Consider the following 27,881-nt stretch of genomic DNA (forward strand, 5'->3'; position numbering starts at 1 on the left):
GTTGTTCTTGTCCTTGTGGTTTTTTTTAAGTTAAGTCTCTTGGATAGAGCACCAAGCAGGCAGCTAGGTGGCACAGTGGATAGAGTGCCGGACCTGAAGTCAGGAAGACTCATCTTCCTGAGTCCAAATCTCTGTGTGACCCTGGGCCAGTCACTTAACGCTGTTTGCCTCAGTCTTTTTTTTCATCTGTGAAATGAGCTGGAGAAGAAAATGGCAAACCACTGCAGTATCTTTGCCAAGAAAACTCCAAATGGGGTCACAAAGAGTCAGACATGACTAGAATGACTGCACAACAATAGTACCGAGCAGTGAGTATGCCATCAAGACTTGCTGGAGCTCATGTGATTGAGAGTGGTTTTGTCAAAGGGCCAGGAAAGTCAGCACTTTCACCAGTTATATAAGTCTCCCCTTGACTCTTTCCCAGGTCCCAGTATGCCCTTCAGAGAAGCATTTCCCTTCTAGAAAATGGCATGAAACATTTCCAGTAAGAGGAGTTGGATGATGGGCAGGGTGGGGCTGGGGAGGTCAAAACCAAATGATTCTGTCCAGAGTAGACAGCAGTGTACCTCTTCATACTAAGGAAACCTTCCCTCCATAAACAGTTGCCAATACCCCCACGAGTCCTAGCCCCATAATTAATATTAGAGGATAGAGCTAGAATACCCCGCTATCATGTACAGGTCTTAGAATATAGTTGAGTTCATCATTTATTCAAAGCCTCTTGTTATGGTCCTCCCCTGTCCTCTGAATCTCTACCTTTACTCTAACCAACCAGAATTATCCACATGATATCTTAGCCAGTCAGCAAGTATTTAGCAAGTTTCTACTGTGTTGGGGATACAGACAAAGGCAAGCACAGTTGCTGCCCCGGAGAAGCCCCTGTTCTAATGGGGGAGACAACATACATATAAACAGTTACGTACTAACGAGATATGTGCAGGGGGAAATCAGAGGTAATCTCAGAGGGAAGGCTGTAGCATTAAGAGAGACCGGGAAAGGCTTCTTGCAAAGGATGGAATTTCGCCAAGACTTGAAAGTAGCCAGAAGGTGAATGGAAGAGAGGGGGGAGAGCATTCTGGGAATAAGGGAAGGACAGCCTGTGAAAATGCCCAGAGCTGGGCGATTTCTTGTGAGAGGAATAGCAAGAAGGCCAGTGTCGCTGAATTGAAAAATACATGGAAAAGCTAAACATTAGAGAGGCAGGAAGGGGCTAGGCTAGGCCAGGTTCTGAAGACCTTTAAAAGCCAATCAGGGGATTTCATATTTGATTCTGGAGGTTTAATAGGGAGCCCCTGGAGTTTATTAAGGAGGGGGAGTGACAGGGTGAGACCTATGATTTAAGAAGGTAACTGAAAGCTGACCTGAGGATGGACTGGAGTGGAAAGAGGTTTGAGGCAAGGAGACCAATCAGTAGAGCAGGCCTTTACCTTGGCATTATTCTCAGCGTTTCCCTGTCTCTCACCTCACACATCCAATCAAAGCTTCCAAATCTTGGATAATGCCAAGGCAAGATGTGAGGTGATAAGGATGTACGCCAAGGTGGTGGCAGTGTCAGAAGAGAAAAGGGGGCATATATGAGAGATATTATGAAGGTAGAAAGGGCAGGATGTGGCAAGGAATTGGAAATGATAATAATATTATTATAAAGCACCTATTCTGTATGAGACACTATGCTTGTTCAGTCATTTCAGTCCTGTCCACCTCTTCATGACCCTATTTGAGGTTTTCTTGGCGAAGATACTAGAGTGGTTTGCCATTTTCTTCTCCAGCTCATTTTACACAGCATTTAACATCCATATTAAAGATGCACGCAGTAGACCAAGACCCAGGACGTATATGACCATAACATCACGTTATAATTTTATCCAAAGTACACATCCATGCAATCTGTGACTGCCTGTACGCCAATGGAAATATGCATTGTGAATTCTAATACTGCAACCAAGATTACTGTTGTTCTTCAGTGGTTTTCAGTCTTGTCCAACTCTGTATGACCCCATTTGGGTTTTCTTGGCAAAGATACTGGAATGGTTCACCATTTCTTTCTCCAGCTCATTTTACAGATGAGGAAACTGAGGCAAACATGGTTAAGTGACTTTGCTCAGGACCACACAGCTAATAAGTGTCCAAGGCTGGATTTTTGAACTCAGAAAGATGAGTCGTCCTGACATCAGTCCCAACGCTCTATCCAATCAGGTGCCACCTAGCTGTCCACTATAGAAGACTCTTTATTCAAGTAATTAGGACCAAACTATAGGTGTAAATTTCCTATCCCATTACTCCCAAAGTAGTATAAGCCTAACCTGATCAGTCAAACATCAACAAGCACATGCTAAACCCTGGGGTGCAAAAATGAAAATGACCCTGCTCTCTAGAAGCTTATATTCTATCAGGGGAGACAATGTGATGTGTGTGTGTGTGTGTGTGCGCGCACGCGCGCATGTGCACGTGCATGATAGAGAGAGAGGGAAGGAAGGAGAGAGAAAGTGATGGGGAAGAGCACTGGCAGTTTGGAGGATCAGAAAGAGGTCATGTAGAAGTGGCACCTTTGAGCTGGGTCTTGAAGGAAACCAAAACCAAGACCTTCTTGTACAGCTCACTCATAAAGTCTCAAGCTTAATTCTGTCATAGGAATGCGTGCTGTCAGGGAAGCTGTACACACAAAATAATAATAATAATATGTCTCCCACAATATTTTGGCAACCATAGAAACTTCCTGGTTCCTGGTTGGGTACGCCTGCTGAGTGCCAGGTGGAATAGTCAGTTTCTACCAAGCTATTATTATTTATTTTCTTCCTATCTCCTTCCATGGATCAAAAACGAACAAAATAGAAACCCACTCTATACACTCTCGAAAGGCTTATTGGTATTTATTATTACTTTCCAGAGAAGCATTACAACTCAGTAACGCTGTTTTGCATGCACCAGGTACTTCCCATAAGTATCTGTGGTCATTGTGGGCCAGTAGAATCTATTTATTCCAGCTACAGAATTCCCTCTTAGCCCAAGGGCCCAAAATGTTGTACACAATGGTCCATATGTTGTTTTAAAAGTCATGGAGTGATAGCACCAACGTAAATACCCTTTTGTATCTCATTTTTCCTGGATAGCACCCACTCCTTTCTGGGACCAGGCACTGGATCATTCTAGCACTCCAATGCATAGCTCCCAATTCTTTCACTCTTTTATCAGCATTACCCTCTGGAGAAAAAAGTGTGAGTTCTCGGACATCATACCCTTGTTGTCACTGGGCAAATCCAGCTCTGAACACCAGCTACTACGTAGTCAATCTAAGATCTCTGATATGCCTTAGTTTTATTGCTCGAAGTCCAATATTCTACACTCCAAACACTGCTGAAGTTTATTTCAAAGTCTTTTCCTATGCCATTACTATGAGGAAGGCACACAGACTACAGAATTCTGTGATTAGACTATTGACTAAAACTCCCTCTGGTGGTGCCTGATGTCTTCTACCTCAGAGGATGGAACTTTTCCAGACTGCTCGTCTTGGAAGGGTCAGCTGTCATTGTGGTGGATTATACGTATTGCCCCATGGTCACACCCCACACCTTACTCATGAACACAAGCCAGTCCTGTGGCTGAGTTTTCTCCTTAGGTAATGCTTCCATTATTAAGGCACTGGACACTCACTAAAGTCAAACTTCTTTGGATCCATCTTTGAGACAGAAGCTTTAGGTGTCTCCCATGTTCTCTGCCACCACTGAGTGCCAGCTATTTGGCACAGTGGATAGAGTGCTGGGACTGAAGACCTGAGTTCAGGTCTATCCTTAGACACTTAGTAGCTGGGCAAGTCACTTAACCTCTGTTTGCCTCAGTTTCTTCAACTGTAAAATGTGGATAATAACAGCATCTACCTCACAGGGTGGGCTGTATGTTTGTACAGGCCTCCTGAGGATCGGATATTTATAAAGCACTTAGCACAGAGCCTGATACATAGTAGGTGCTATATAAATGCTTATCACCTTCCTATCCCTTCCTCTTTCTTCCCTTCCCTTCCTCTTCTTTTTCTAAGCTTCCATAAAATAAAAATGGATTGTCAAAGTCTCCAAATTTTGAGTCCTAAGCCCTGTTTGTTTTCACCATCATCAATTTCCTTTGACTGTCCTTCCAACCAGCCATAATTAGTTAAGTGAAATAATAGTAATGCAAAAGGATATTTATAAAATACTAGGTAAATAACAAGAAATTCAAGTAAGCAGCTCAGACTCCACCCTTTCCCCAAATCACTTGCTTCCAAACCTCTGGTCAGGGGGGAGCCAATTCCCCCTTCTGATGCCCTCTGTGCTGGCAGGGTCTTTGAGAAATGTGGAGCAGTAGGATTGGGCACATTGTATTTCTTGGCACAGATACCAGTGGATCACAAAGCCCAGGGCCACTTTCACCATTGTCAGTGATGTCCAGACAGGATCCCCACCATCCCTCTCTGCCATTTATTCTCTCCTTCGCTCCCATGGCTTTCAGAGCACTTTTCAAAACTTCCCATGCTCAAAAATTTCTGGCACAGGCCTCCTGAGATGTACAGTTCAGTACTTTATGTCCCAGTGACCTTCAAAGCATTATAGAAACCTGGAGGTTTTCCAAAGTGCCCCCTTAATCTCAGTGTTATGTCTCATAAGTTTTGAGGACAGATCTCCTCAACCTGGGGCTAAACCAAGGATACAACCAATCCAATGACACTTGAGAAATATGTGGTCACCCTTTCATTCCTAAATCCTGTGAGAAATCCCAGGAGAAAATGAAGAACTTTTGCACTGAGAGATGTGGCATAAACTCCACATGAACTTTGACCAAGCAAGAGAAGAGAAGTGTTTCAGTTATAATTCTAAAGCAAGGGGAGATGGGAGGAAGATAAAGACTGGATGTGGGGAAAGATTATATTAGTCTTAGGTAAAAAGAGATTCCAAGTCTCCAGTCCCTAAAGCAGTCCTATTCATATAAAACCAATTCCTTCATGGCACCAAAAGCCATTTCAGGAAATGCATAGCTTCCAAAAATTAACTATATAAAGGTCTTTTCTATTGAACTCAAATGAACATGTAGGAATATGTTCAATGGTTTGCTTTGTACAGTTTTGTCTTAATCATGAAAAATTGAGAAGATTCTGAAGAGATTGAGGAGAAAGGAAACCTGCCAAAAAGTAGGGGAAAGGAAGGGAATTGATTTTAGATTCCCTTCTGTACTGCTCAGTTATTCACTTAAATTCACTGCTCGCACCACTGGACGTCATGGTGCACCTCTGTAGTCCCTGCTACTATGGTGGCCAAGGCTCGTGGATTTGGGGAATTCTGAGCCTCAGTAGGGGTACGGCCAAATGTCCAAGTCTGGCACCAAAGCAGTGAGTCCTTGGGAACGGAGAACCACTAGGCTTCCACAGGAAGGGCAAATCAGCCCAGGTTAAAAAAATAAAGCAGATTCAAGCTTCCATGTGGATCGACAGTGGGATTAGGCCTGTGAATAGCTACTGCTGTTTACTTCCAGCTTGGTCTAGATAGGGGAACTCAGTCTTCATTTAAAAAAAAATACTGCCCTCTATGATGTGTAGTGACAAGAATCTAGTTCCTCCCAAAGCAGCTTCCTTGTGGAGTAAACTTTTGCCCTTCTGGGAATCTAATCCCTAAGGATCTATTCCTGAAACAAACAAGTAAAGTTTCTTTGTAAACCCAAAAGCATTATTATAAGTGAATTTGTGTTAATATTGCTTTTTTTATTCTTTAGGAAGCCCCATTTCTGTTAATAGGCAAACATTGACCCCAGAGCTAAGGCAGGTAAGTGAGAGCTTCTAAATTACCACTTATCTCAATTGCCTAGTTTGGTTGTCAAGTCCTTATATCACAGTAGTTTCCCATAAAGCACAATGAAGGAAGAAGTGTGGTATAACAGAGGCAGTGTTGAATTTGCAGTCAAAGGACCTGAGTTTGAATCCTGACTCATTCACTTATTAGCTATGTGACCACGGGCAAGTTAGCTCATCTCTCCAAGTTTTCTCATCAATGAGAGGAGGTTAAATTGGATGATCTCTCAGTATACTTCCAGCTTTAAATTTTGGAGAAATTTAAATAATGGAGAATTCCCTGGGAAAGCTTCTATTCTTCTCCCTTCAGGACAACCTTTCAGTGGCCGTGGTACCAATGGTCCCCACACTCTGCCCCTGGCCTGGCGTCCCTACCTCAAGCTGCCATTGCTGTCTGGTGGGGCCAAAGGATCTCGTGGTGTCAGTTGGCAACAAGCAGGTAGTAATGCTTTATTGGCCCTTCCTCTGCTTCTCAGATTATACTTGGTCGTCCTCTCTAGTACCCTAAAGCCCCAACCAGAAATGAAAAAGCAGAGATCTTGCAACTGTATAATGAACTGACCAACAGTGATGTATCCTACATTAACCTCTGGACCAGTACAACACAAAGATCGCTCGCCATTTCATATCACAAGACCTTTTTATTAGATTTTAAAGACTTACAGATTTCTTCATTCTTGCAAAACATAGATGGAATTGGTTAAAAATATGCTTATCATTACAGCCTGTCCATGAAGCGTCCCCCTCCCCCTAATTCACATCCCCACCCAAACTCTAAGGTCATTTGTGATCTCACTTGCTTTGTGGTTATTTTTCATCCCAGTTTCCCCTTATCAGTAGCTAAGTTTGGTCTTTATTCCAAGTATTCTCTCATCTGGCTTTTCTCCCAGCAATAAATCTAATTTAAATTCATCACTCCCCACCTCTCATCCTGTTTCCTTGTTTCTGTTGATGGTACCACAGTCTTCCCCAACCCTAGAGACATCTTAGCTTCTTCCGTCTCTCAGTCCCTACATTCAATCAGTTTTATGGCTCTAAGTCCTCCCAGTTCTGCCTCCCAAATATCTCACACAGATTCCCCTATCTTTCTGCTCATGTGGCCATTAGAGGTCTTCACTCCTGTTGATCCAGATTACTGTAATAGTCTCCTACCTGATCTTCTTGTTCTCAGTCTCTCTAATAAAACCCATTCTTCATACAGCTGCAAAAATAATTTTCCATAACCTCAACCATGTTTTTCCTCTACTTTAGAATTTTCAGTGGTTCCATATTGCCTACTGAGTAAAATACAAACTCCTTAACCTGTCACTTAGAAAACATTTTAAGGTCCACAGTCTGACTCCCAAGGTATTTGTAAAGCCTTGTTTTATTCTATTCCTCTTTAAATACTATACATTTCAGCCACAGTGGACTGGGAACAATTGGTCCCCTGTTCTCCTGCTCTTCTTCAGCCTCTGGGCATTTGAACGGGCCCTCTATACCAGGCATGCCTACTTATCTCTACCTACTGAAATACTTCTCTTTCATCAAGGCCTAGCTCAGGTGCTCCCATCTCCACAAAACCTTACCTTTCACCCTCCCTATCTCCCTAATCTAAAAATTATTCCTCCTTCCTCATGTTTCTTACAGCACTTTGTCTCAACCTCTCTCACTCATCATATTCCATCTTGTACCAGACCTAATTGTGTGCATGTATACATATATATATCATTATATATGTACATATACATATACGTATATACATATGTACACACATATACATATATATGTGTGTGTATTTTATATAAGTGTGTGTGTATATATATATATAATCACCCTCACTAGATTTTAAGCTGCTTAAAGGCATGGATTATATTGTTTTTCACCTTTTCTCCCATGGTAAAGAGCAGCGTGGTACAGTGGTTAAGAGGACCAATTTTAGAATCAGGAAAACCTGGGTTCAAATTCCACTTTCGATACATAGTAACTGTGACACCATGGACAAGTCAGTCGACCTCTCAAAGGCCCAAGCAATTCTTTAAAAATATATATTATTTATTTTTAACATTTTTTTCTTTTTATATTTTGAATTCCAAATTCTCTCCTTCCCTCCCCCCTCCTCCTCTACCCACTAAAAGGCAAGCAATATGATATCAATTATACATGTAAAATCATGCAAAACATATTTTCTCTTATTAGCCACATTTCCAAAAAGCGAGAAAATTATACTCCAGTTTGCATTCAGAGTTCATCAGTTTTCTCTCTGGAGGTGGATAGCATTTTTTTCATCATGAGTCCTTTGGAACTGGCTTGGATCATTGTATTGATCAGATTAGCCAAGTCTTTCACATACGATCATCATTGCAATAGTGCTGTTACTATGCACAGTGATTTCATGATTCTTCTCACTTCACTTTGCATCAGTTCATATAGGTCTTGCCATTTTTGCTGAAACCACCGCCCTCGTCATTTCTTATAGCACAATAGTATTTCATTACAATCATATACTGCAACTTGTTCAGTCAGTCCCAATTGATAAACATTCCCTCAACTCCCATTTCTCTACCACCACAGAAAGAGCCACTATAAATATCCTCTCCACCCTGAAACTGTGACCCAGAACTGTGTATGGGCGAGAGTCGCAGATCGGTGCCGGTTGTACCCAGTGCCAGTGAAGGGTCCCATATAATCTCTTTCTGACCAGTTATCTGACCCCCTTACCATCTCTAGGCTTATATCTCCCAAGGCTGCTGCTGCTAAGGTGGCTGTGGCTGCCACCACCTGTGTGAACTCCAGACAGGCTTCTACCCCAGTGTCACAAACTTCTCCTACTGGCCTGCTAAATTTTCTTAGGTCAGAAAAATATCTCACCCTGACCTTTTGTTGGCTCTGCAGCTCCAAAATTTGATTTGAGGCATTATTTCAAAGTGGTTTGGAGGAGAATGTTGAGAAAGTTCAGCTAGGTTGGCTCTACTCCGCCATCTTGGCTCGAGAGTCCCTGGGCAACTCCTTAAAACTACAAATTAGAGAAGAGTTGCTGGCATTGGCAGGGAGAATTTTTGTACCAAGAGTTCTGTATACCAATGAAGTCACAAGTCTGGGCAAAGAAAAAAATCTCAGTGCCTTATATATAACAGGTACTTAATAAAGATGTTTGAGTTTAATTATGTCCACTCATTTCCATTTGTTTTCCTTGACCCAAGAGGGCAGGACTAAGAGGAATAGGTAGAAGTTACAGAGAAGGTCAATTTCAGCTCATCATAAGAAAAAAAGAATTCTAACAAACAGAGCTCTGCTACATGGCCCAGAAGTAATGAGTTCCCAGCCATTGGAGATATTCAAGTGTTAGTTGGATGACCACTTGTCGGGGATCTATGCTTCAGGGAGTGGTTGAACTAGATAAGCCTCTTCCCTTACATTCTAAGAGTTCATGTTTATTCATAGGGGTCACTAGCATCTGGAAGAGGAATTATTCCTCACTGGTTTTCAGTCCAATTGTCTTGCCAAATAATCTTGTGGTTTTCTGTATTCTGCCTTGTTCACAGGAAATCAATTTTCATGCTCTCCTTGGATCTCCTTAAGTTTCCCCCTCCCTCTTGAGGGCTTGTGTAAACCAAGCTACCAGAGCCAGTGGGAAACTTTCCCAACATTCCTGAAGGGAATTGACAGGGAGTAGCTCTTCCCTTTCCTTCTCCATCCATTCCACTATTCACAGCGATGAGAGGGAAGGAGAGAGAAGCTTAGGGATCTGTCAGGCCTAAAAGAAATATAGAAGAGAGGAAAGGGACAAGAGGCACAGTGCCCTCATGCAGTTGACATCAAATGGATAGTTTTTGATAGGTTTGTTGGTTAATCTGTATATTCAGAAAGGAAGCTGCTGTAAAGCAGCTGCCATGTGCATTTCTATTTTGCAATCAATGGCAAAAATATTAAAAAGATGGTCATTTAATTTCAGTAGCCTAGCATGGTGAACATTGTTTGAAGCACTGATCGAGCCCTCCCCCAGCATCATTCTGCCTCATTTTTCAAGCCCCTACTTCCAACCCAACAACGAAAAGGAGGAAAGATGTGTGGTGTCTGGGCAATAGAGGCCCACCAAAAAGGCTGTGGCTCACCTCACTCCTCAGGGTTGCCAGGGCCAAAGGGAAAGGTTCCATCAATACTGCCCCTCTGCGTGTCTCCATACCCACCAGCCCACAATTATGGTTTTTCACCTCTATTAGCTCTTGGGAAATGCCATCACTCTTTGACCAAACCACCTCCCTCCCTAAGACCTCCTAGAATGATGGAATCGTTAGAAGAGACCTCAGAGGTCATCTCAGTCCAACCTCTATCCAAGCGGTTAATTCCTTCTCCAATGACCCTGACAAGGGTCCTCTTTGAAAATCCACTGTGAGGGGAAATTTACTACTTCCCAAGGAAGCCCTTGAGCTGGCCAGCTCAAACTGTTAAGATGTCTTCCTCCTCTTGAGCCAAAATGTGCCTCCCTGTAATTTCTACCCTTTGGGCCTAGGTGGGCTAGTGAACAGAGTGCTGGTCTTTTACTCGAAAACATGATTTTAAATCTTGCCTCAGACACCTACTAGCCTTGTGACCCTGGGCAAGGCACTTAACCCCTACCTACCTCAGATTCCCCATCTTGAAAATGGGGATAATATTAGGTCCTACCTCACAGGATTATTGTGAGGCTCCAACTAGATAATACATGTAAAGCCTTTGGAAACTTTAAAGTGCTGTGTAAATGTTAGCTATTACTGGTATTACTTCTGCCTTTTGGGGTCAAGGAGAACAAATCTAATTCCTCTTTCATGTGATATTCCTTCAAATATTTGAACATAGCTATCCTAAGCCTTGTCATATCCAGGATAAACATTTCACATCCTTCAATGGATGTTCCTATGACACAAAATCGAGGCCCTTCACCATGCTGGTAGCCTAGTCCATCGTACCTAGAACTGTACACATTACTCCAACTGTGATTTAACCAGGGCACAGCACATCGATTCTCCTACCTCCTTATTCCTAAACACAGCACCTTTCATAAAGCAACCTAAGCACTTACCTGGCCTTCTTGACTCACAAGTCACACTATGACTCATATGCAGCTTACAAGCCCCAAACCTTTACCTTAACTGTAATCTAGCCAAGTGTCCCCCATCCTGCATAGAACCATTTGATTTTGATTTGTTTACCCCACATGTAAGACTTCGTACTTGGCCCTGTTAAATTTGGGAATCAGAGTGACATAGAGGCTAGGGCACTGGACCTGGAGTTAGAGAGACATGGGTTCAAATCTTGTCTCAGACACTTAGTAACTATGTGACCCTGGACAAGTCACTTAAATTCTCAATTTCAGTTTCCTCATCTATAAAATTCTCATTTTAGCACCTGCCTCACAGTGTTGTCTTAAGGATCAAATGAGATAATATATGTAAAACCCCTTGCAGATTTTATATAAATGTGAGTTGTTACCGCTGCTGCTGCTGCTTGGTTTCATTGAATTAGATTAGGCTCATTTTTCTAGCCTCGAAGTTAGTTCAGAGATGCCCATAGCATTCATGTTAAACCCCCAGGGCTATAAGGGTGACAGCAGGGCCACTAGTTATCTTAAGTTGGGGGGGAGGGAGCCCTTAGTAGTCATGGTGAAATTATGGGGAACAGAATGAGCAGGGAAGATGACCTCTTGTGGGCCCTTCAGCCTCAGTGTGTATCTGTGAGTCAGCATCAGTGAATGGTGTTGACAGGGAGAGAAAGCAAAGATAAAGGGTGTGAGTTGTTGGCTGCATTTCTGTAGAGCCAGTAAGCATGTACAGAAAGAGCATCTGGGTATAAACCTCCAGTGTCACTAGATAGGCTAGCCCTGAGTACAGACTCTTGGAATCCACTCTTCATCATGTCTGTGGAGAAGTGATTTTCAGCCAGGTTATGTTGGGTGACCTCTGAGGCTCATCTGGCATGATGAACCCATACTGACTCTCAGGGGTCACTGACTCTCAAGTATTTAGTGTTATAAAATTTTACCAGAAATCACAGTCAAGTGCACCAATTTGAAGAATCTACAATCTTCCTCTTTTTTCAAAAATTGGAACTTTTGTCCATCTTCAGACACTCTATATCTTCCCATGACTTTTCGGCAGCATTTCAGAATTACAATCCACTGATGATTCTTCCAGTTCCCAGGGAGGTAGTTTTTCCAAAGTCGATCATATTGAGAGTCCCCATTTGTTCTGGATTTTACTTCCTTCTTCACAATTTTGTTCTATCAAAAGTCTAGATAATTCTTGTTAATGGAGAAAACCAATGCAAGAGAGTTCAGTAATTCTGCCTTCCCTCCATCATGAAGGTATCATCTAGCCGAGGAGAGGAATGGTTCTCTCTTCTTTGACCTTCTTGTCGCATATCGTTACTTTTTTTGAGGGGAAAAGGTAGGGCAATTGGGGTTAAGTGAATTGCCCAAGGTCACACAGCTAGTAAGTGTGCCAAGTGTCTGAGGCCAGATTTGAACTCAGGTCCTCCTGACTCAAGAGCTGGTGCTCTACTCACTGCACCACCTAGCTGTCCCCATTGCTAGCTCTTCCTATGGAAAGACCTACATGATATGATGCTGAGTGAGGGGAGCAGAGCCAGGACAACATTGTACACAACCACAGACATATTGCTTCTGTGATAACTAACTTTGATAGACTTGGCTCTTCTCAACAATACAAGGCTTAAAGAGAGCTCCAAAGGACTCATGATGGAAAGAGCTATCTACATCCAGAGGAAGGACTATGGAGTCTGAATGAAGATTGAGGCAAACTATTTGCTCCCTTTTTTCTTTTCTTTTTTTTTCTCTTTTTTTTTTTTTTTTTTTGGTTTTGCTGCTTCTTTCTCATGATTCACTCCATTGGCCGTAATTATTCTTCACAACGTGACTATTCTGTAATTGTGTATTGTTCAATTGCAAAGGTGTATGTAGAAGATATATCAGATTCCACACCATCTTAGGGGGTAGGGAGGAGAGGAGGGAGGGGAAGAAAATCTAGAACTCCAAAACATGCACAACTGAGTGTTGTAAACTAAAAATAAAAAATCTTAATTTAAAAAAAAAAGCTCTTCCTATTGACCTTAGTATTTATCACAAGAAATAACTTGTTCTAGGCTTTAGATTTCCTGAGACTGTTTATAAAGGACTATGAGACTCTTTTGTATTCAGCATGTTGTCTTCTTTTGCTTCTTTCGACCTGAGGTAGTTGGGAGGTTCTCTGTGTAACCACATTGGTCTCTTTAGATAGTTCTGCCTTTCCTTCCTCAATGGAAAAAAAATTGGAGTGTGTGTGATCTAAATTTTGTTCTGGAGAGTACATCCCTGCATCTGAAACACTGGTACGAAAATCTAAATCCCTTTTTCTAATGGTGATGAGTTCCTTCCTCTTCTGAGGTTCCAAATCTAATCACTGATTTAGAGCCAGAAGTGACCACAGAGGTCATCTCTTTTAACTCCGTCCTTTTATGGACAAGAAAATTAAGGCTCAGGAAGGATAAATGAGTCGTCCAGCATCATACAGGTAATAAGTGACAGAGCCAGAGTTTGAATACCCAGGTCCCTTGAATCCAGATGCAGCAACTCTTTCCACTGTACATACTGCTGCCCAATTAGGGAGAAGGAAAAGGAAGAAGCAATTAGATAGTACCAGCTATGTGCTAGGAACTATGCTAAGCACTTTACAAATATCTCATTTGATCTTTACAACAACCTTGTGGGTTATTATCCCCATTTTACAATTGTGCAAACTGAGGCAAACAGATGTTAAGTAGCTTGCCCGCAGTCACATGGTAAGCATCTGAGGCCAAATTTGAACTCAGATCTTTCTGACTCCAGGTCCTGCACTCTATCCATTGCGCCACTAGCAGTGATGAAAACAACACCGATGCCCCTTAAGTCTTTCATTTCTTGTCTATATCTTCAACCTCTAAATATCTAGATTAGGGTTCTGATAGATCTCTTAGTGGTAAAAGTTAAAATCAATATTTCCTCTTTTCTCAATTGTCACATCATCTTAGGCAAGTCATACAACCTCTTGGGACCTCAGTTTTCCCAAGTGTAAAATGAGAGAAGTTGAATGAGATGATTCCTAAGAATCCCTAGGATTCCTTCCAGCTGTAGAATTCTGCAAATCTATATATAGTTCTGTGTACCTATGTGCCCACAGACCAACATCCATTTGTTTCAGTACAGGAAAAATAAAGGCAAGTTTATCAAATGAAAAGAGTAGGCCTCAGGACCTACCCAATTTGCATCAAGGGGTGTGAAAAACATCAACAGAACCTTTTAAAGCAATGTAATATCAGAAACTATTAGGCTCTAAAAATGGACTACATCCAACAATTGAAAGGCCACAAGAATCAGATTCATTCTCTTTGACCCTCAAGGACAGAATAAGAATTAGAGAGAGAGTTCAACGCAATGGAAGGGACTTCTGAACAATTAAGGTTGTTCAGTGGTGGAATGGGCTGGTGGTAACGAGCTCCCTTTGACTAGAGGTTTACTAGACAATCATTTGTTGGTGATGATACGTAAAAGGCATCCATGTCTTAGGTGGCCGTTGAGCTCGATGGCATCTGATGACCCTTCTAGCTCTAGACATTCTATGATTTTGGGAAAAACTGCCATTAGCCTCAACCTATTCCCGAGATTCTGTGCAGCTCAGAGAGTAGTTCCCAAAGCTGACTTGGCAAAATTCCTGACTTTGATCCTCGCCTGTTATTTATTTACATCCAGAGCTTGTTCACACTTACAAACTTTGCTTAACGCCTTGGTTTTTACTCCTACTCAGCAATTTCCTTCCCGCAGGGAAGCTTCCTTCTGTGATTACAGAGGAAGAAATGGACAGAGGTATATATATTATACAGAGAAGTTTAAAATGGATTACTTGTTCACAATATCCAGGGGATATCAGAAAAAAACAATCACCATACTGTTATTTTAATACATTATTAATAGTAATAATGAGCTATTAATAATGAATCTATTAAATCAATGCTATAATTGTAATATTATATCCTAGCCTCATCTATCATCATGGTATACAAGTGACCTTGAGTGTTCAAAGTCAGTACCAGCTGAATGCAATCTCTGCCAGGTTCCACTCTGCTGGGAAAGCCTTGGAGACCCAATGACAGATAATGTCTGACTTCCAGTGACCAGCCTAGCTAAGAACAGAGAGGCTCAGCAGAAGCAGGCTGGCCACTTGGTGATCAGTGTTTTAGCCACAGATGCCATAAAAGGAAGACAAATATAAAATTGACTGAAAGGTTCAGACAACACAAGATCCCACTGTGCTTATAATTTGTTGAACATAAAAAAATATTTAACTCAGGATAGCAAAATGAAGTCCTAGATGCTGTCTTCCGACAAAGTGTCTCCTGCTCATTTGTAAACTCTTACCAGATTCCTTAAAAGATGAATTAATAAATAATTGTTTTGTGACCTGATTATTAGTATTAAGTGAGACAAAGAACAAGGAAATGTATAGGCACCAAAGATATTTGCCAATTGCATGGAGGAGCAGAGTTCAAATGGAAGAAGGATTTTTTATATGGAAGGAAAACAATCTACACTTTGTGTTTAGCTTAAAATCTTCAAAGAAATATATTATTAATGTACAAGGTTTGCATAGAGAGAAGTTCTGACCACCGGATTTTACCTGCTAAAGAGAGAACACACTGACTTAAACAATAATAAATTTAGAATATTTATGAAGCATAAGGTAAAGGCATCCCACAACAATGAAAACCAAAAGTATGTAGTGTTCCACCAAAGTTCTTGAATTATTTACCAAAGAGAATAATGTTGATATCACATGTACCCTTGGAGAAGGGCTGTCTTCCCAGAAAACTGAGGACCCCCCCCCCCATCAACAATTATGATCTCTTGCACAATTAAGAGTATATCCTATCTTAATATGGTTCCTGTTTTATAGATTCAAAGGAAATTAAGCATACCAGACCAAAGAAACTTTTGCAACGCAAATTTTAATTTTTAAACACAATGGAGGGCTTAGTTCTCTAGGTTTTCACACCTGAAGCACTAAGTGAGGTGAGGTTCTCCAGATACTCCTAACACTGCTGACTTCTTCAATTGCCAGAACGCTACAAAGTTACCTAAATAAGATGGATAATCATTCCAAAGAATGGTGCCTAGATATTCACACAGAAAAAAGCAAAATGGATTTTTGAAAACATCTATTTCTAGATTGTGCTATGAATTGGATGGAAAGCTCATTAATCTGGTCCATCAGTAAAATATCTTGAATAGACACTACAGATTGACAATGAAGTGGGCCCAGAGTTAACTAACCAAAAGGTAACAGTGTTTTGGGGAAATCATGCAATGTGCTTAACAATCCTAAGTGTCTCCCTTCAATAAAGGCTCATCTTTTCAGTAGCAGTATTTTTGCAGTATTGTCTTTGACAGTAGTGGAATTCCACAGAAATCATGGAATTCCACATTTTCCAAAGAATTATAATTGTAGGTCACTCAAAGGACAATAAAGAGATGCGTAATGGGGATATACCAGAAGCAGTATACATCAAAGAGATGTATTGCCAGAAATGGAGATATGCTAAGCATGAAGCTAGAGGGATAGCAAGGAGAGCCTATGCACTCCACTGATGTCTACACAATGTCAAGAGATCTAAAAGGATCCAACCTAGAATGATTTTCATGAAGATTTACAAAATGGCATAGGATTAGAAAGCATAGATGAGTGGAGATCATCACTGGAAGGAGTATCAACTTCAATGAGGTCATGGAAGTGTGAGTCGATGGAATCAAATTAGAGGGCATGTAAATACTGTTGTTATTAGCAATCATGATAACTTTTTTAATGGCATTTTAGGATTAAAAGTGTCCACTAAAGTCCTTTTATGCTGCCTTATCATGGTAATGTGATATTGGGTTTTTAAAGGCTAAAGAATTTTCAAAGGCATATATAAAATATATAAATATAATATATACATATATATGTAATATATATATAATAAGAGTGTGAACTCTATTAAGTCTCTAAATGGGATGGGCTTCAAGTACAGTCCAAGGGACAGACAGATCAGATGTGTCTTAGAGCTGGCTACCAGATAATGAATACTTTGGGCCACAAAGAAGCAGCATGATACAGTGGAATGAGCATTGACTCTGCTATCAGAAGATCTGTTTGTGAAATTCATTTTCTGCCTTTCACCAATGGAAAGTTGGACTATATGGCTTCTGAAGTCTCTTCTATCTCTAAAAATATAATTCTATGTCTAAAGCATGGAGGGTTTGTAATCTATGTTGTTAGAGGCATCCATACTGGGGAGAATCACAGGTCTTGCAAGCATTGTAATAAGATTCCAAATGACTTTGTATCCCCTCAATCTCATCTGACTGTTATAATAACGTTATTCAATGAGTAGCATAAATACCGTTTTTTATAGGATCAGAGACTTGGCATGTCTTGGCCATGGTTGCGCAAAAGTGTGGAGCTAGAACTGGAACCCAGGTCTTGTTACTCCAAGTCTAGGGCTTTTTCCAGTGTTTGCTCGTTCCTAATGGTTTTCTCTGTCATTGGCATTGTGTGCTATGAATATCTATACGCTCTACCCAATAACTATGGATACCTCTGATGCTTTTGAATTAAACTTTATTGGAGAAATTCCTGAGGCCCAAGGGCTGGCCTTCTTGTAGGATTTCATCCCATTGTGATTTAGTTTTGCAAGATACTCTGCCCTACAACATCTCCTCTACCCAAGTGCCATAATGCTTGAAATTCCACCACTGGAGCTACACTCCTTGGGATTCTTCTCTCCTTAAAATACTCTTAGAAGAGGTAATTCATTCAACAAAAACACACCAAGTTACTACTGCCTCAACAAATATCTTTTCTCATGACAAAAGGGATGAAGGCTGTAAGTAGTTGTTGGAAGTTAGTGTGAGGGGCATGTGGACCCAGTACTCAAGTGTCTAAAAGGCACAGAAACCCTATGGTCATCAGAGACAGAAGAAAAGTCCCATATACATCAAAACATTCATTTTTGTGTTAGCAAAGAACTGGAAACAAAGTTGATGTCCACTGATTGAGAAATGGATGAGTAAATGTTGGCACTTGAATGCAATGGAATATTATTTTACTGTAAAAAAAGATGACTATGAAGAATTCAGAAAAGCATGGAAAGATTTCTATACACTGATACAAAGCTGAACCAAGAATACAATAATACACAATGACTGCAAAGACATAAAAAATTAGAACAAAAATATGAACCTGAATGCTGCATAATTGCAATGAACAAGCTTATCCCCAAAGATGAATTAAAAAGAATGCATCTCTCCTCCTTATTTGCAGAGGTGGGGGATTATGGACATGAAGCACTGAATCATCAGATTCAGGTGATACATCAATTAGTAAACTGCTTTTTTTCTTCCTTTTTTGTTACAAAGGATAGCTCACCTAAGTAGGGGAGGAGGGAGGAATATTTTTGAAAAGGAAGGTAAAGTAAATAAAGATTTTAAAAGGAAGAACACAGAAATGGGAGGTGAGAGACAAATTTCTACCACATCATAATTTTACCTACACTCAACCTTACAGGGTCCAATTAATTCCATCAATACAAACCTCATTTCGTGCCTCTACAATGTTCTTCCCCAATATAAATTCCCCAAGCTAGAAAGCACAATAGATAAGACTGTTGGACCTGGAGTCAGGAAGACCTGAGTTCAAATCCAGCTTCAGATACTTCTGAGCTGGGTGACACTAGGCAGTCACTTAATCACTTGTCTGCCTTAGTTTCCTCAACTGTAAAAAATGAGGATCATAATAGCACTCAGAGTTGTGAGGATCAAATGAGATAATTTTTGTAAAGCGCTTGGCACAAAGCCTGGCACACAGTAGGCACTTAAATGCTTATTTCCTTCCCTTCATTTCCCCCATGCTTCAAGACTGTACACACTGCTTAGATTATAGCTTCAGTCTTTGCTTTATTTAATATAATTATGAGCTGTGCTTAAGATCCATCTAATATGTAGGAGCTTCTGAGAGACGGATTATAATTCAGCCCATGGAACAATTTCCTAATAAGCTGAGCTGCATAGCAATGGTGTGGGCTGACTTGGGAGGTGGTAGGTTCCACATGCTCTATTTGGGCAAATGCTGAGTCCAAGTCTATGTACAGATCTCTCTCCAAATGAGCACATCACTGATATGATATTTGAGGTTGTGGGTTTGCGACCATTCTCATCTGAACAAGGGCACCACCCACTTCTTAGTGCCAAACTACAGCTCCAGGGCTGTAAAGCAGCATTTGCCATCTTGCACAAATTGCATTATCAATGAATGAGCAGTGTTGACCAGATATTGACATGAAAGACAAAAGACAAATTAGACTTCTAAAAATGACTTTTAAATGCCTTAAAACTACAGTTATTATGGAAGAAGCTATAGCAGCCACCTGGTCAGTAAAATCGGCGCCAGATTGTTATCCCTCTTTTTGGAGTTACCTAAGTCACTTAACCCTGTTTGCCTCAGTTTCGTCATCTGTAAAATGAGCTGAAGAAAGAAATAGCAAAGCACTCCACCATCTTTGCCAAGAAAACCCCAAATGGAGTCACGAAGCGTCAGACTTGACTGAAATGACTCAACAACAAACAACAACCTGTTTATACAGAATAGATGAGAATTAGGCTGATTTTTATTAAGCTTGGAGCTTGGCTCGGATGTAAGTTACAAGGAAGCAAATTTCAGATCAACATGAAGAATTTCCAACCACTCAAGCTGTCAAACAGTGCAACAGGAAGCCTCCAGAATTAGTGAGTTCCCTGTTATTGGAAGTCTTCTTAAAGCACAGGCTAGATGACTACTTGTCAAGGATGGGATCCATGCTTCAGGTAGGGGGCTGAGTCAGTTCACCCATGAGGCCCTGTCCAACTCCGAGAATCTAGTATTCTAAGTAATAATATGATCATGTGCTCTCCTCCTTTGATGTTTGCTGATGGCACAATCTATGCAACCAGCAAAGACAAAGTATAAAAAAAGAACCAAGTCTGCTTAAAATAATATTGTGATTTCATGTGTCACACCACTTCAGGTTTCCTCACTCCCCTTTCTGTGTAGAACTGGGGCTTGAAGGGGCAAGGAAGGAGATAGTAGTATGCATGGTGGAAAGAGAAGGGTTCTGTGGAGGTTGTGTGAATGCGCACATGGTGTTTGGAGTGCAGACAGATGTAAAATTTATAGATGGCTGGATTAGTGGATGGTTGATCATGAGGAGGGAGAGGGGAGAGGATGACAATTAGAACATGCCAGTACATTAACAAGTGTGTCCTAGATGAAAAAAAAAGCTGAGGAAATGTTCTAACCAAGTCATGGCTGAGTGACAAGGGCTGACTAAGAAACGCCCTTCTTTAAAGAACCAGAGGGGAGGGGGCTATCAAGATTCTTCCAGTCCTTTTCCCTTGGATCATCCCTCTCTGATCTACCTCCATCTCCCTTCTATGCCTCCACATTTTCCTCCTGATGAGATTTTTATTCCACTAGTATCAGAGAATTGGTCCCCTGCTCTCCACACTGCCTGGACCTCCCCTAGAATTCAAACCTGTTTGATCTTCAATGAGGCTTTCTGCTGTCTTTTTCTACCTTCTGCTCTTACCAGACAAAGCCTCAGGCCCCTGAGTCTTTGACTGAGGTCCCATTAACTCCCTCAGTCTTGGGCCCCACCTGTGGTTACAACACCAACCCCATGCTCTCCAGTCTGGAGAAGATAGACTTAAGCTAAGGGGTGGACAGTTGCCCTTTTCAAATGACACGCACAGGTAGGCACTTTGAAAAATATTTATAATAACAGTGCTTATTGTAGCACAAAGGAATAAAGTGACTTGCCCAAGGTCACAAAGGGGCAGGGATAGCACAGTAGCATCCCAGTCCAGTGTCATATCTCATGAATCCCACCAAACAAAGGGACAGGAATAACCATTGGTCCCATCCCCAGGGCCCTAAGCCAGTGGTAGTCTAGCCCTTACCACCATACATCTTCCTTAACTCCAAGCAGACAGAAGTATAGAAAATCAACTGGGGTGACCAGGAAGGGGGGAACCTATTTTTCCCATTTGATTTTTTTTATGTGAACTCTACTAGAGAACATAGAGAAAAAGACTTCTAAAACTGAAGGCACAAAAAAACCTCATAATATTGTTTTCATTGAGGTGTGATAAGCAGTCCACAGTCACATCACCACATCCAAAAGAGTAAAACTTTTCCCCAGGCAGCCCAGGCCCAAACATTCTTTTTAAACCAGCAGTCTGGAGCCATGTAAGTGTCTGGTCATCGGCCACAGGTTACTTTCCCCACAGTTGTTCAGACGCTTCTTACACTGGCAACAACGTCGATACTTCTCACATTGATCCAGGATGAACAACTTGTCAGAAGCCCTAAGAATATAAAGAATAAAAATCCGTCACTTCAATTTAGCAAACATCTATTATTGCATACAAAGAACTGAGAGGCATCGTGGTAGATAGATGCCTTTGTGTCAGGAAGACTGAGGATTCAAGTCCCATGGCCCTGGGTTACACATGTGTGTGTGATGCACACATGATGGATATGTGACCTTGGGCAACTCTCTAAGATGATATATCACAGAGTCATTGGTAAAGGGAGATTCCTCACCATGAGTTCCCTATGTCAGTGAAATAATAGGGACAGTAAACATAGACAGACATAGACATTTCATATGTTTGGAAATGGTGATAACCAACAGAGTGGCCATCCAAAAGTCTGGTCAGAGGCCTGGTAGATAAGGACAAAGAATGGAAAGTTGAGCAATTTATTCATTTATTCAGCCATGCATTAAGCGCCTATTATGTATAGCACAGTACTAAGCATTGGAGGAAGAGGCAAAAAGAAAGAAAACTCTGTGTGTATCTCTCTCTCTCTCTCTCTCTCTCTTTCTCTCCCTCCCTCCCTCCCTCCCCCCTCTCTCTGCATATAAGTGTGTGTGTGCATTTGTGTACACATACACACACATGACTCCAAGGTCAACTCTCTATCCACTATGAGGCAGCTAGATGGTGCAGTGGTTAGAGCACTGGACCCAGAGTCGGGAAGTCTTGAGTTCAGCTGCACCATCAGACACTTCCTAGCTGTGTAGCACTAGGCAAGTCACTTAGCTAGTGTCTCCTTCGGTTTCCTCATCTATAAACAGGGGAACAGCAACGATAGCACCTACCTCCCATGATCGGTGTTGGGATAAAATGAGTTAATGTGTATAAAGCCCTTTGCAAGCTTTACCATGCCGTGTAACTGCTAGTTATTATTATGACACAGCCTCTGTACGCTCCACATCATCAAGACCAACCGTTTCACTGAAGTCACAGAAGATTATTGCCACATATAGTATGTGTAATACCTATATACTATTATATAGATACATATACACTTCTACATATAAGCTGTACATGTTTGTGTGCGTGTGTACATAACACAGTGTGTGTGACATATACATAGAAGTATGATCAGTGCTTACTGTCTGTTCTGGAAATATGCATTTATCAATAACCATAAAAAATACAAGGAAGTGTGGGATACAGGGCCAAGGAAAGATCCAGACCAGGGTTGGGGAACCTGCGGCCTGGAGGGTCACACCGGTCAAAGGGCCACACTTGAGGACCTAGAGGGCCACGTGTGGCTTCCAGGCCGTGGTTCTCCACCCTTCATCCAGACTGAGAGCTGTAGGGAAATTCGAAGTTGGAGAGATCACTTTCAGCCAGGGGAGACAAGGCAAGATGCATGTTGGAGGTAGCACTCGATTTGGAGCTTGAAGAAAGAGAGGGATTTCAATAATTCCAATGGCAAGAGATGAGGACGAAAGGGCATTCAAGGTATGTGGGAGGACCTAACATGCATGAATGCACAGAGTAGGAGAGGGCAGGGTAAGATTGGGGAACAACATGGTTCCCCTTCCTTTGGGACGTAGACTGCAGAATTGAGAGAAAGATGAAATAAGACTGGAAGAGTAGGTTTAAAACCAGATTTGGAGGGCATTGAATGCCAATATGTAGATTTGTATTCATTGTTTAGGCAACAAAGATCTATTAGAGACTTTTGAGCAGAGGCAGTGACAAGACCAAGGTGTTAACCACAAGTATGGCATGGCATATTTGGACACAGTGAGCATCATATGTGACCTGTTATAATGTAGGAAACATCATATATGCCCTGATATGATGTATACTCCAGGAGGAGGGAAATATGTCTTATTTACCTTTTTCCTCTCCCTTCATGCCTAGTACTATTCTGCTAACTATAATAGGTGCTTAACACAGGGCCGACTGAATGAATAAATGTCTACACTTTCTGTTCTTCATCCCTATCCACCAATGCTCTGACCAGGCACTTGGATTACCACTCTGCCAGTCAATGCCATTTCCAGAAATGAAATTTCTACTCCTCCCTCCCCTACTGTCTATCAGCAGTGAGGGGAACCCTTTGAGGGTGTCCCCATTCTTTGTCTGGCCAAGAACACTGCCACGCAGAAAGAAAGTCAAAGGAGAATAAGGCCGCTGTGAGGAGAGGCAGAGATGGAAAAGTCAGGGAAATGGGACAAGGTGGAAGCTGGTTGGTTGTTTTCGGCAGTTAAAGTCTGGGCCCTCGCTGAGCCTGACCGTTTAAAGATTTTCTCCTCCATATCCCGATGCCTCTTCAGCTCAGCACTTTTCTCCCAGTTGTCCTGCAGACCTTGGTTCATCTTCATTGTCCTCTCAAGCTCCGCCATTCTTTCTGCCAAGTGCCTAGAAAGAACAAGATCCATCAGCTTTAGACAGACGCTGCTACAAACACCAGCAGACAAAGGCCTGGCCAGGTTCTCCTGCCCTCCCTTTAATGTGAAATCGTGTTGCAAATGGAATGCTTTGATTGAGTCCAGTCATCTCTGAGAAACAAAAGGCTCTGATTTTGGGCCAGGGAGAACCACATGATCTCTACTGTCACGTCCTAACACCATACAACTCATACATCTCAGATGCTATTCGAGCTGACAAGTCATGTGACAGACCGCTGTCTGTCTCAACTTCCCCATCTGTAAAATTGGAACAATATGTCTGCTTCCCAGAGATATGTACAGTCCATATAAATATTGAATATTAATATTATTAAGATCACTAGGGGCTAAGGAATAGGCCTGTGATTTCAGAGCTCCTGGCAGTGAACCTCCTGCTGATGTGGGTCAGTACCTTCTCAGCAACTTGGAGAGCTACCTACAGGCCTGAATGGTTAAGTAACTTGCTGATAGTCATCCAGAGAGCCTGGGTCTGAGGTGGGTCTTGAACCTAGGTCTTTCTGGCTCTGTCCTTTCTGGAAATCACCATGGGGAAGCTGAGTAGTGCAGTAGATAGAGTGCAAGACTAGGAATCTGGAAGACTTGAGTTCAAATGCACTATCAGACACTTCCTAGCTATGTAACCCTAGGCAATTCACTTAATGTCTGTCTCCTTTAATTTTCTCTTCTATAAAAGGATGTCAAAAATTGTAACAAAATTGCTTTGAAAACATTAATGTACTATATAAATGCTAGCTATTAGTATGAAACTCAGACTGTCTATATTCTACATCATAAAGATTTACCATTTCATTGACATCACAGGAGATTAGAACTGGAAAAGACCTTCGAGCATATAAGCTACCCTACTCAGTTGACCGACTGAGCAGAGTAAGGGCCAGCAAGGGAAAGGGACAAACCCAGAGGTGAACTGCAGAGCCAGTACTAGCACCCAGATCTTCTGACTCCCAGGCTAATCAGTGATCTTTCCATCATCTTATGCTGCTTTCTAGAGTTTATACAATTTGGTTTTCAGACCCATTCTTTCCTATGACTCCAATATATACTGAATTTAATGGAAATTCACCCCCTAGGGGACCAATAGTCACAAACTTTCCCTTCCATCATCATGGCCATTCCAGTGGTCCATATTTTAATCTCACCCTGCTGAAGTCATGGGGGGGAAGGGCACAATATTTGGCACAGAAATAAACTGGGGGGGGGAGGCAGGGGAGAGAGAAGCAAACAGGCATCAGGAAGTGAAACAGGCAACTTCTTTGTTAAGCAAAACAAACCTTCCATTGCCTGTGAGGCTATGTACCCAGTAATGTATGCAGTGGTGTCATATTGGCAGAGAAATGAATAGAGTGTTATTTGTTTGACCTCCAGATACAATGATGTTGTGTTTTCTCAGCCTCTAATAATTATAGCTCCCATTTCTCCAGCAGTCTCCATTTTAGCTCACAGAGTGCTGACTCTCAAACCACCCTCTGAAGCAGGGAGGGTGAGATTATGATCCCCACTTTCTAAACGAGGAAAGTGGTGCAAGGGGCGGGGGAAGTGGCTTGAGAAAAGGCTTCTTGCCTCCATGTTTAATGCTCTTTTATCACACCATGTCTCCACTCACATATTCTGTGGCCCAGGTTGAGGGGAAAAGGTAGTATTTCTATGCCAATGGTCTTCAAATATGCAATCAGAGTGACCAGGGATACTTAACGGGTCAAACATGCAGTCCATAGAACATAGAATGTTCTAGTCTCATTTAAGAGATAACAACACCAAGACCCAGACAGGCAAAGTGAACTAATTGCCCAAAGTAACCTAGTAAATTAAGCGAGTCCACCTAGGACTAGACTTCATATCTCCTCTTAGACCAGGGCTCTCTCTAATATGTCAAGCTGCAATCTCCGCTTAGTTGTTTTATTTTCACTTCTTCCAGTCCTCATAAAAATATAAAATAAATTTTAGTTTCCATGTCTGTTTATTTTGTTCTTATTTTGATCTGGAGTTTCCAAAGTGAACTCCCAACTACACACAGAGCTGACGATAGACTCAGACTGTGCTTCATTTTGCTTTAGACTAGCAATGGCCACTAGGGGGCAGTATTCTCTAATAAAAATGTTTGCAATAGTTATTCATCTGCATTCAATATTCATTCAATAGATATTCATCTGCATTCTGAATATCATTACTCTTTCCTCCCTAAAATCACAGGATGCAAGAGCTAATGGGGCCTTTATTAGATAGACCATCTTATCCAACCCCTTGGGCAGAGGAGGAAACAGAAGCCCAGAGAGACTGAGCCACAAGCTCAAGGTAGCACAGGATCATGGATGGAGAAACAACCTCAGATACCATCTAATCCAACTCCCTTCATTTTACAGTTGAGGAAACAGAGGCCCAGGGAGGCTGACTTCCCCAAGATCAAACATGTGGGTAAGTGTTAGAGGGAAGATTTGAACCCAGATTCTCTGGATTCCAGAAGCAGTGTTGTTTTGTTTTGTTAGTATACCACACACCCGTAACTAATGGCAAGAACAGTACCATGTCCGAGGCCATCCAGAATTCCTTTGTAATATTAAAGTAGGCCCCTTTGTACTAGGCAGCTTGGTATACTGGGCGAAGCACTGTATTCAGTGAGAAGATATAATTGTCACCTCTCTGAGCCTCACTTCCTTCAGCTATGAAGAGAGAGGGAGATAATATTTGTACACCACCAACCTCACTGGGCTGTTGTACAAAAAGTGATGTGTGAGCTCTTATTATGGGGTGCCAAAGCCAGTGGTGGCCTCACTGAAAAAAAAATGGACAGGAAAGGCAATGTTGAAGATCTATGGAAGAAGGATTAGATTGTTTCTTTCTGGGACCCAGAGGGCACAACTGGGAGCAGTGAGAGGTGAAGATGCAAACAGGGGTTTAATATAAGGAAAAACTTCCTAATGATGAGAGCTGTCCAAAAGCGTGATAGATGACCTCAGAGGGTGATGAATTTTTCATCAGAGAAAATCTTCAAGTAGAGGCTGGAGAAGCATTTCTCAGTGATATTTATGTAAGAGAATAATGCCTTTAATGCCATCAGCATGTTGATGTTTCCTGAAACACCCTGAACTCCTGGACCCTCAGCAACCTCTCAGCCCACCACCACTTTCTTCTGCTACATCTCAGCCACCTACAGAGACGGTCACACCCTTCATCTCTCCATCACCCACAAGGGTTCCATTTCACCATCAAAAACTCCCAAATCCCTTTATCATTTTCCCTCCTGTCATTTCATCTTTCCCTATGTCTTCACCCGCCTCTTAACCCTATTTTACATCTTAATCATGACCTTCATTCCCTCTATCCCTCTAATACTTTCTCAGGTCACTAAATCTACTCTGGCTTCAGGTTCCTTTCTTCCCTTCCCAATCTTGTATAATCTTTTAATCCAATAGGTAATGAGTTCAACTCCACACTTCCCAAAAACTCTCTGGTGTCATGAGTTCCTCCTCTCCTACTGGATCTTGGCAACTTAGCCCCAGATTCATGCTGCTCTGCCCCAACCAACCTCTAAGCCAACTCTGCTCATCCATGAAAAATCACTTCTGTCTTGCCAACTCTAGGAGACTCTTCTACCACCAACATTACAGTAGTCTCAAGGTCATATAACAATGAATTTCTAAAATCCAACTGCCCCTATTGCCATGTCACGGGCAGATTCCATAGTACAAAAGCCGAGAGACCCAGGATAGTTATTACTGAAATCCAAGAACCATATGAAAGACAAATGTTGAGGGACTGTGGATTAAAATATTATAATAATACAACAATCCTAAGAGGCTCTTGTTGGGGGCAGCCCAGCAGGAGGGAAATCCCCCAAGAGGATTAAGCCAATACAAGCACTTCAGGGAACCAATGCTGGGTTGGCCAAAGCCTTTTATTCTTTATGTTTTTATTCTCCTGAAAAAAAAAAAACCCAATCTTTAGCACTCAGTAAACACTCTTTGTGTTTGCTTTCAGAATTGCAAGTGTGGAAAGGGACCTTAGAGGCTTTCTAATGCAACTTATACTTAAAGACTGAAAGTTCCTTCTACAATATCCCCAACCAGCAGCCTCCTAGTCTAGGTGGGGAACCTGCAGCCTCGAGGCCACATGTGGTTCTCTAGATCCTCAAGTGTGGCCCTTTGACTGAATTCAGGTCCCTCACCCCTGCCCTAGCCTCTGCTTGACACCTTCCAATGACAGAGAGCTCACTACTTCACAAAAAAAGCACATTCTACTTTTA

General features: G+C 41.8%; 1 protein-coding gene across 1 annotated transcript in view; it reads right to left on the minus strand.

Annotated features, from left to right (window-relative positions):
• Positions 1-21,091: 21,091 nt before the first annotated feature.
• The window catches only part of CCDC81 (coiled-coil domain containing 81), a 74,336-nt gene continuing 67,546 nt past the window's right edge, over positions 21,092-27,881 (minus strand). The window contains 2 exon segments of the mRNA XM_036747036.1: positions 21,092-21,233; positions 23,466-23,591. Of these exon segments, the coding sequence (XP_036602931.1) occupies positions 21,092-21,233; positions 23,466-23,591 (268 nt within the window).

The sequence above is a fragment of the Trichosurus vulpecula genome, chromosome 2 (assembly GCF_011100635.1).
Source record: "Trichosurus vulpecula isolate mTriVul1 chromosome 2, mTriVul1.pri, whole genome shotgun sequence".
NCBI lineage: Eukaryota > Metazoa > Chordata > Mammalia > Diprotodontia > Phalangeridae > Trichosurus > Trichosurus vulpecula.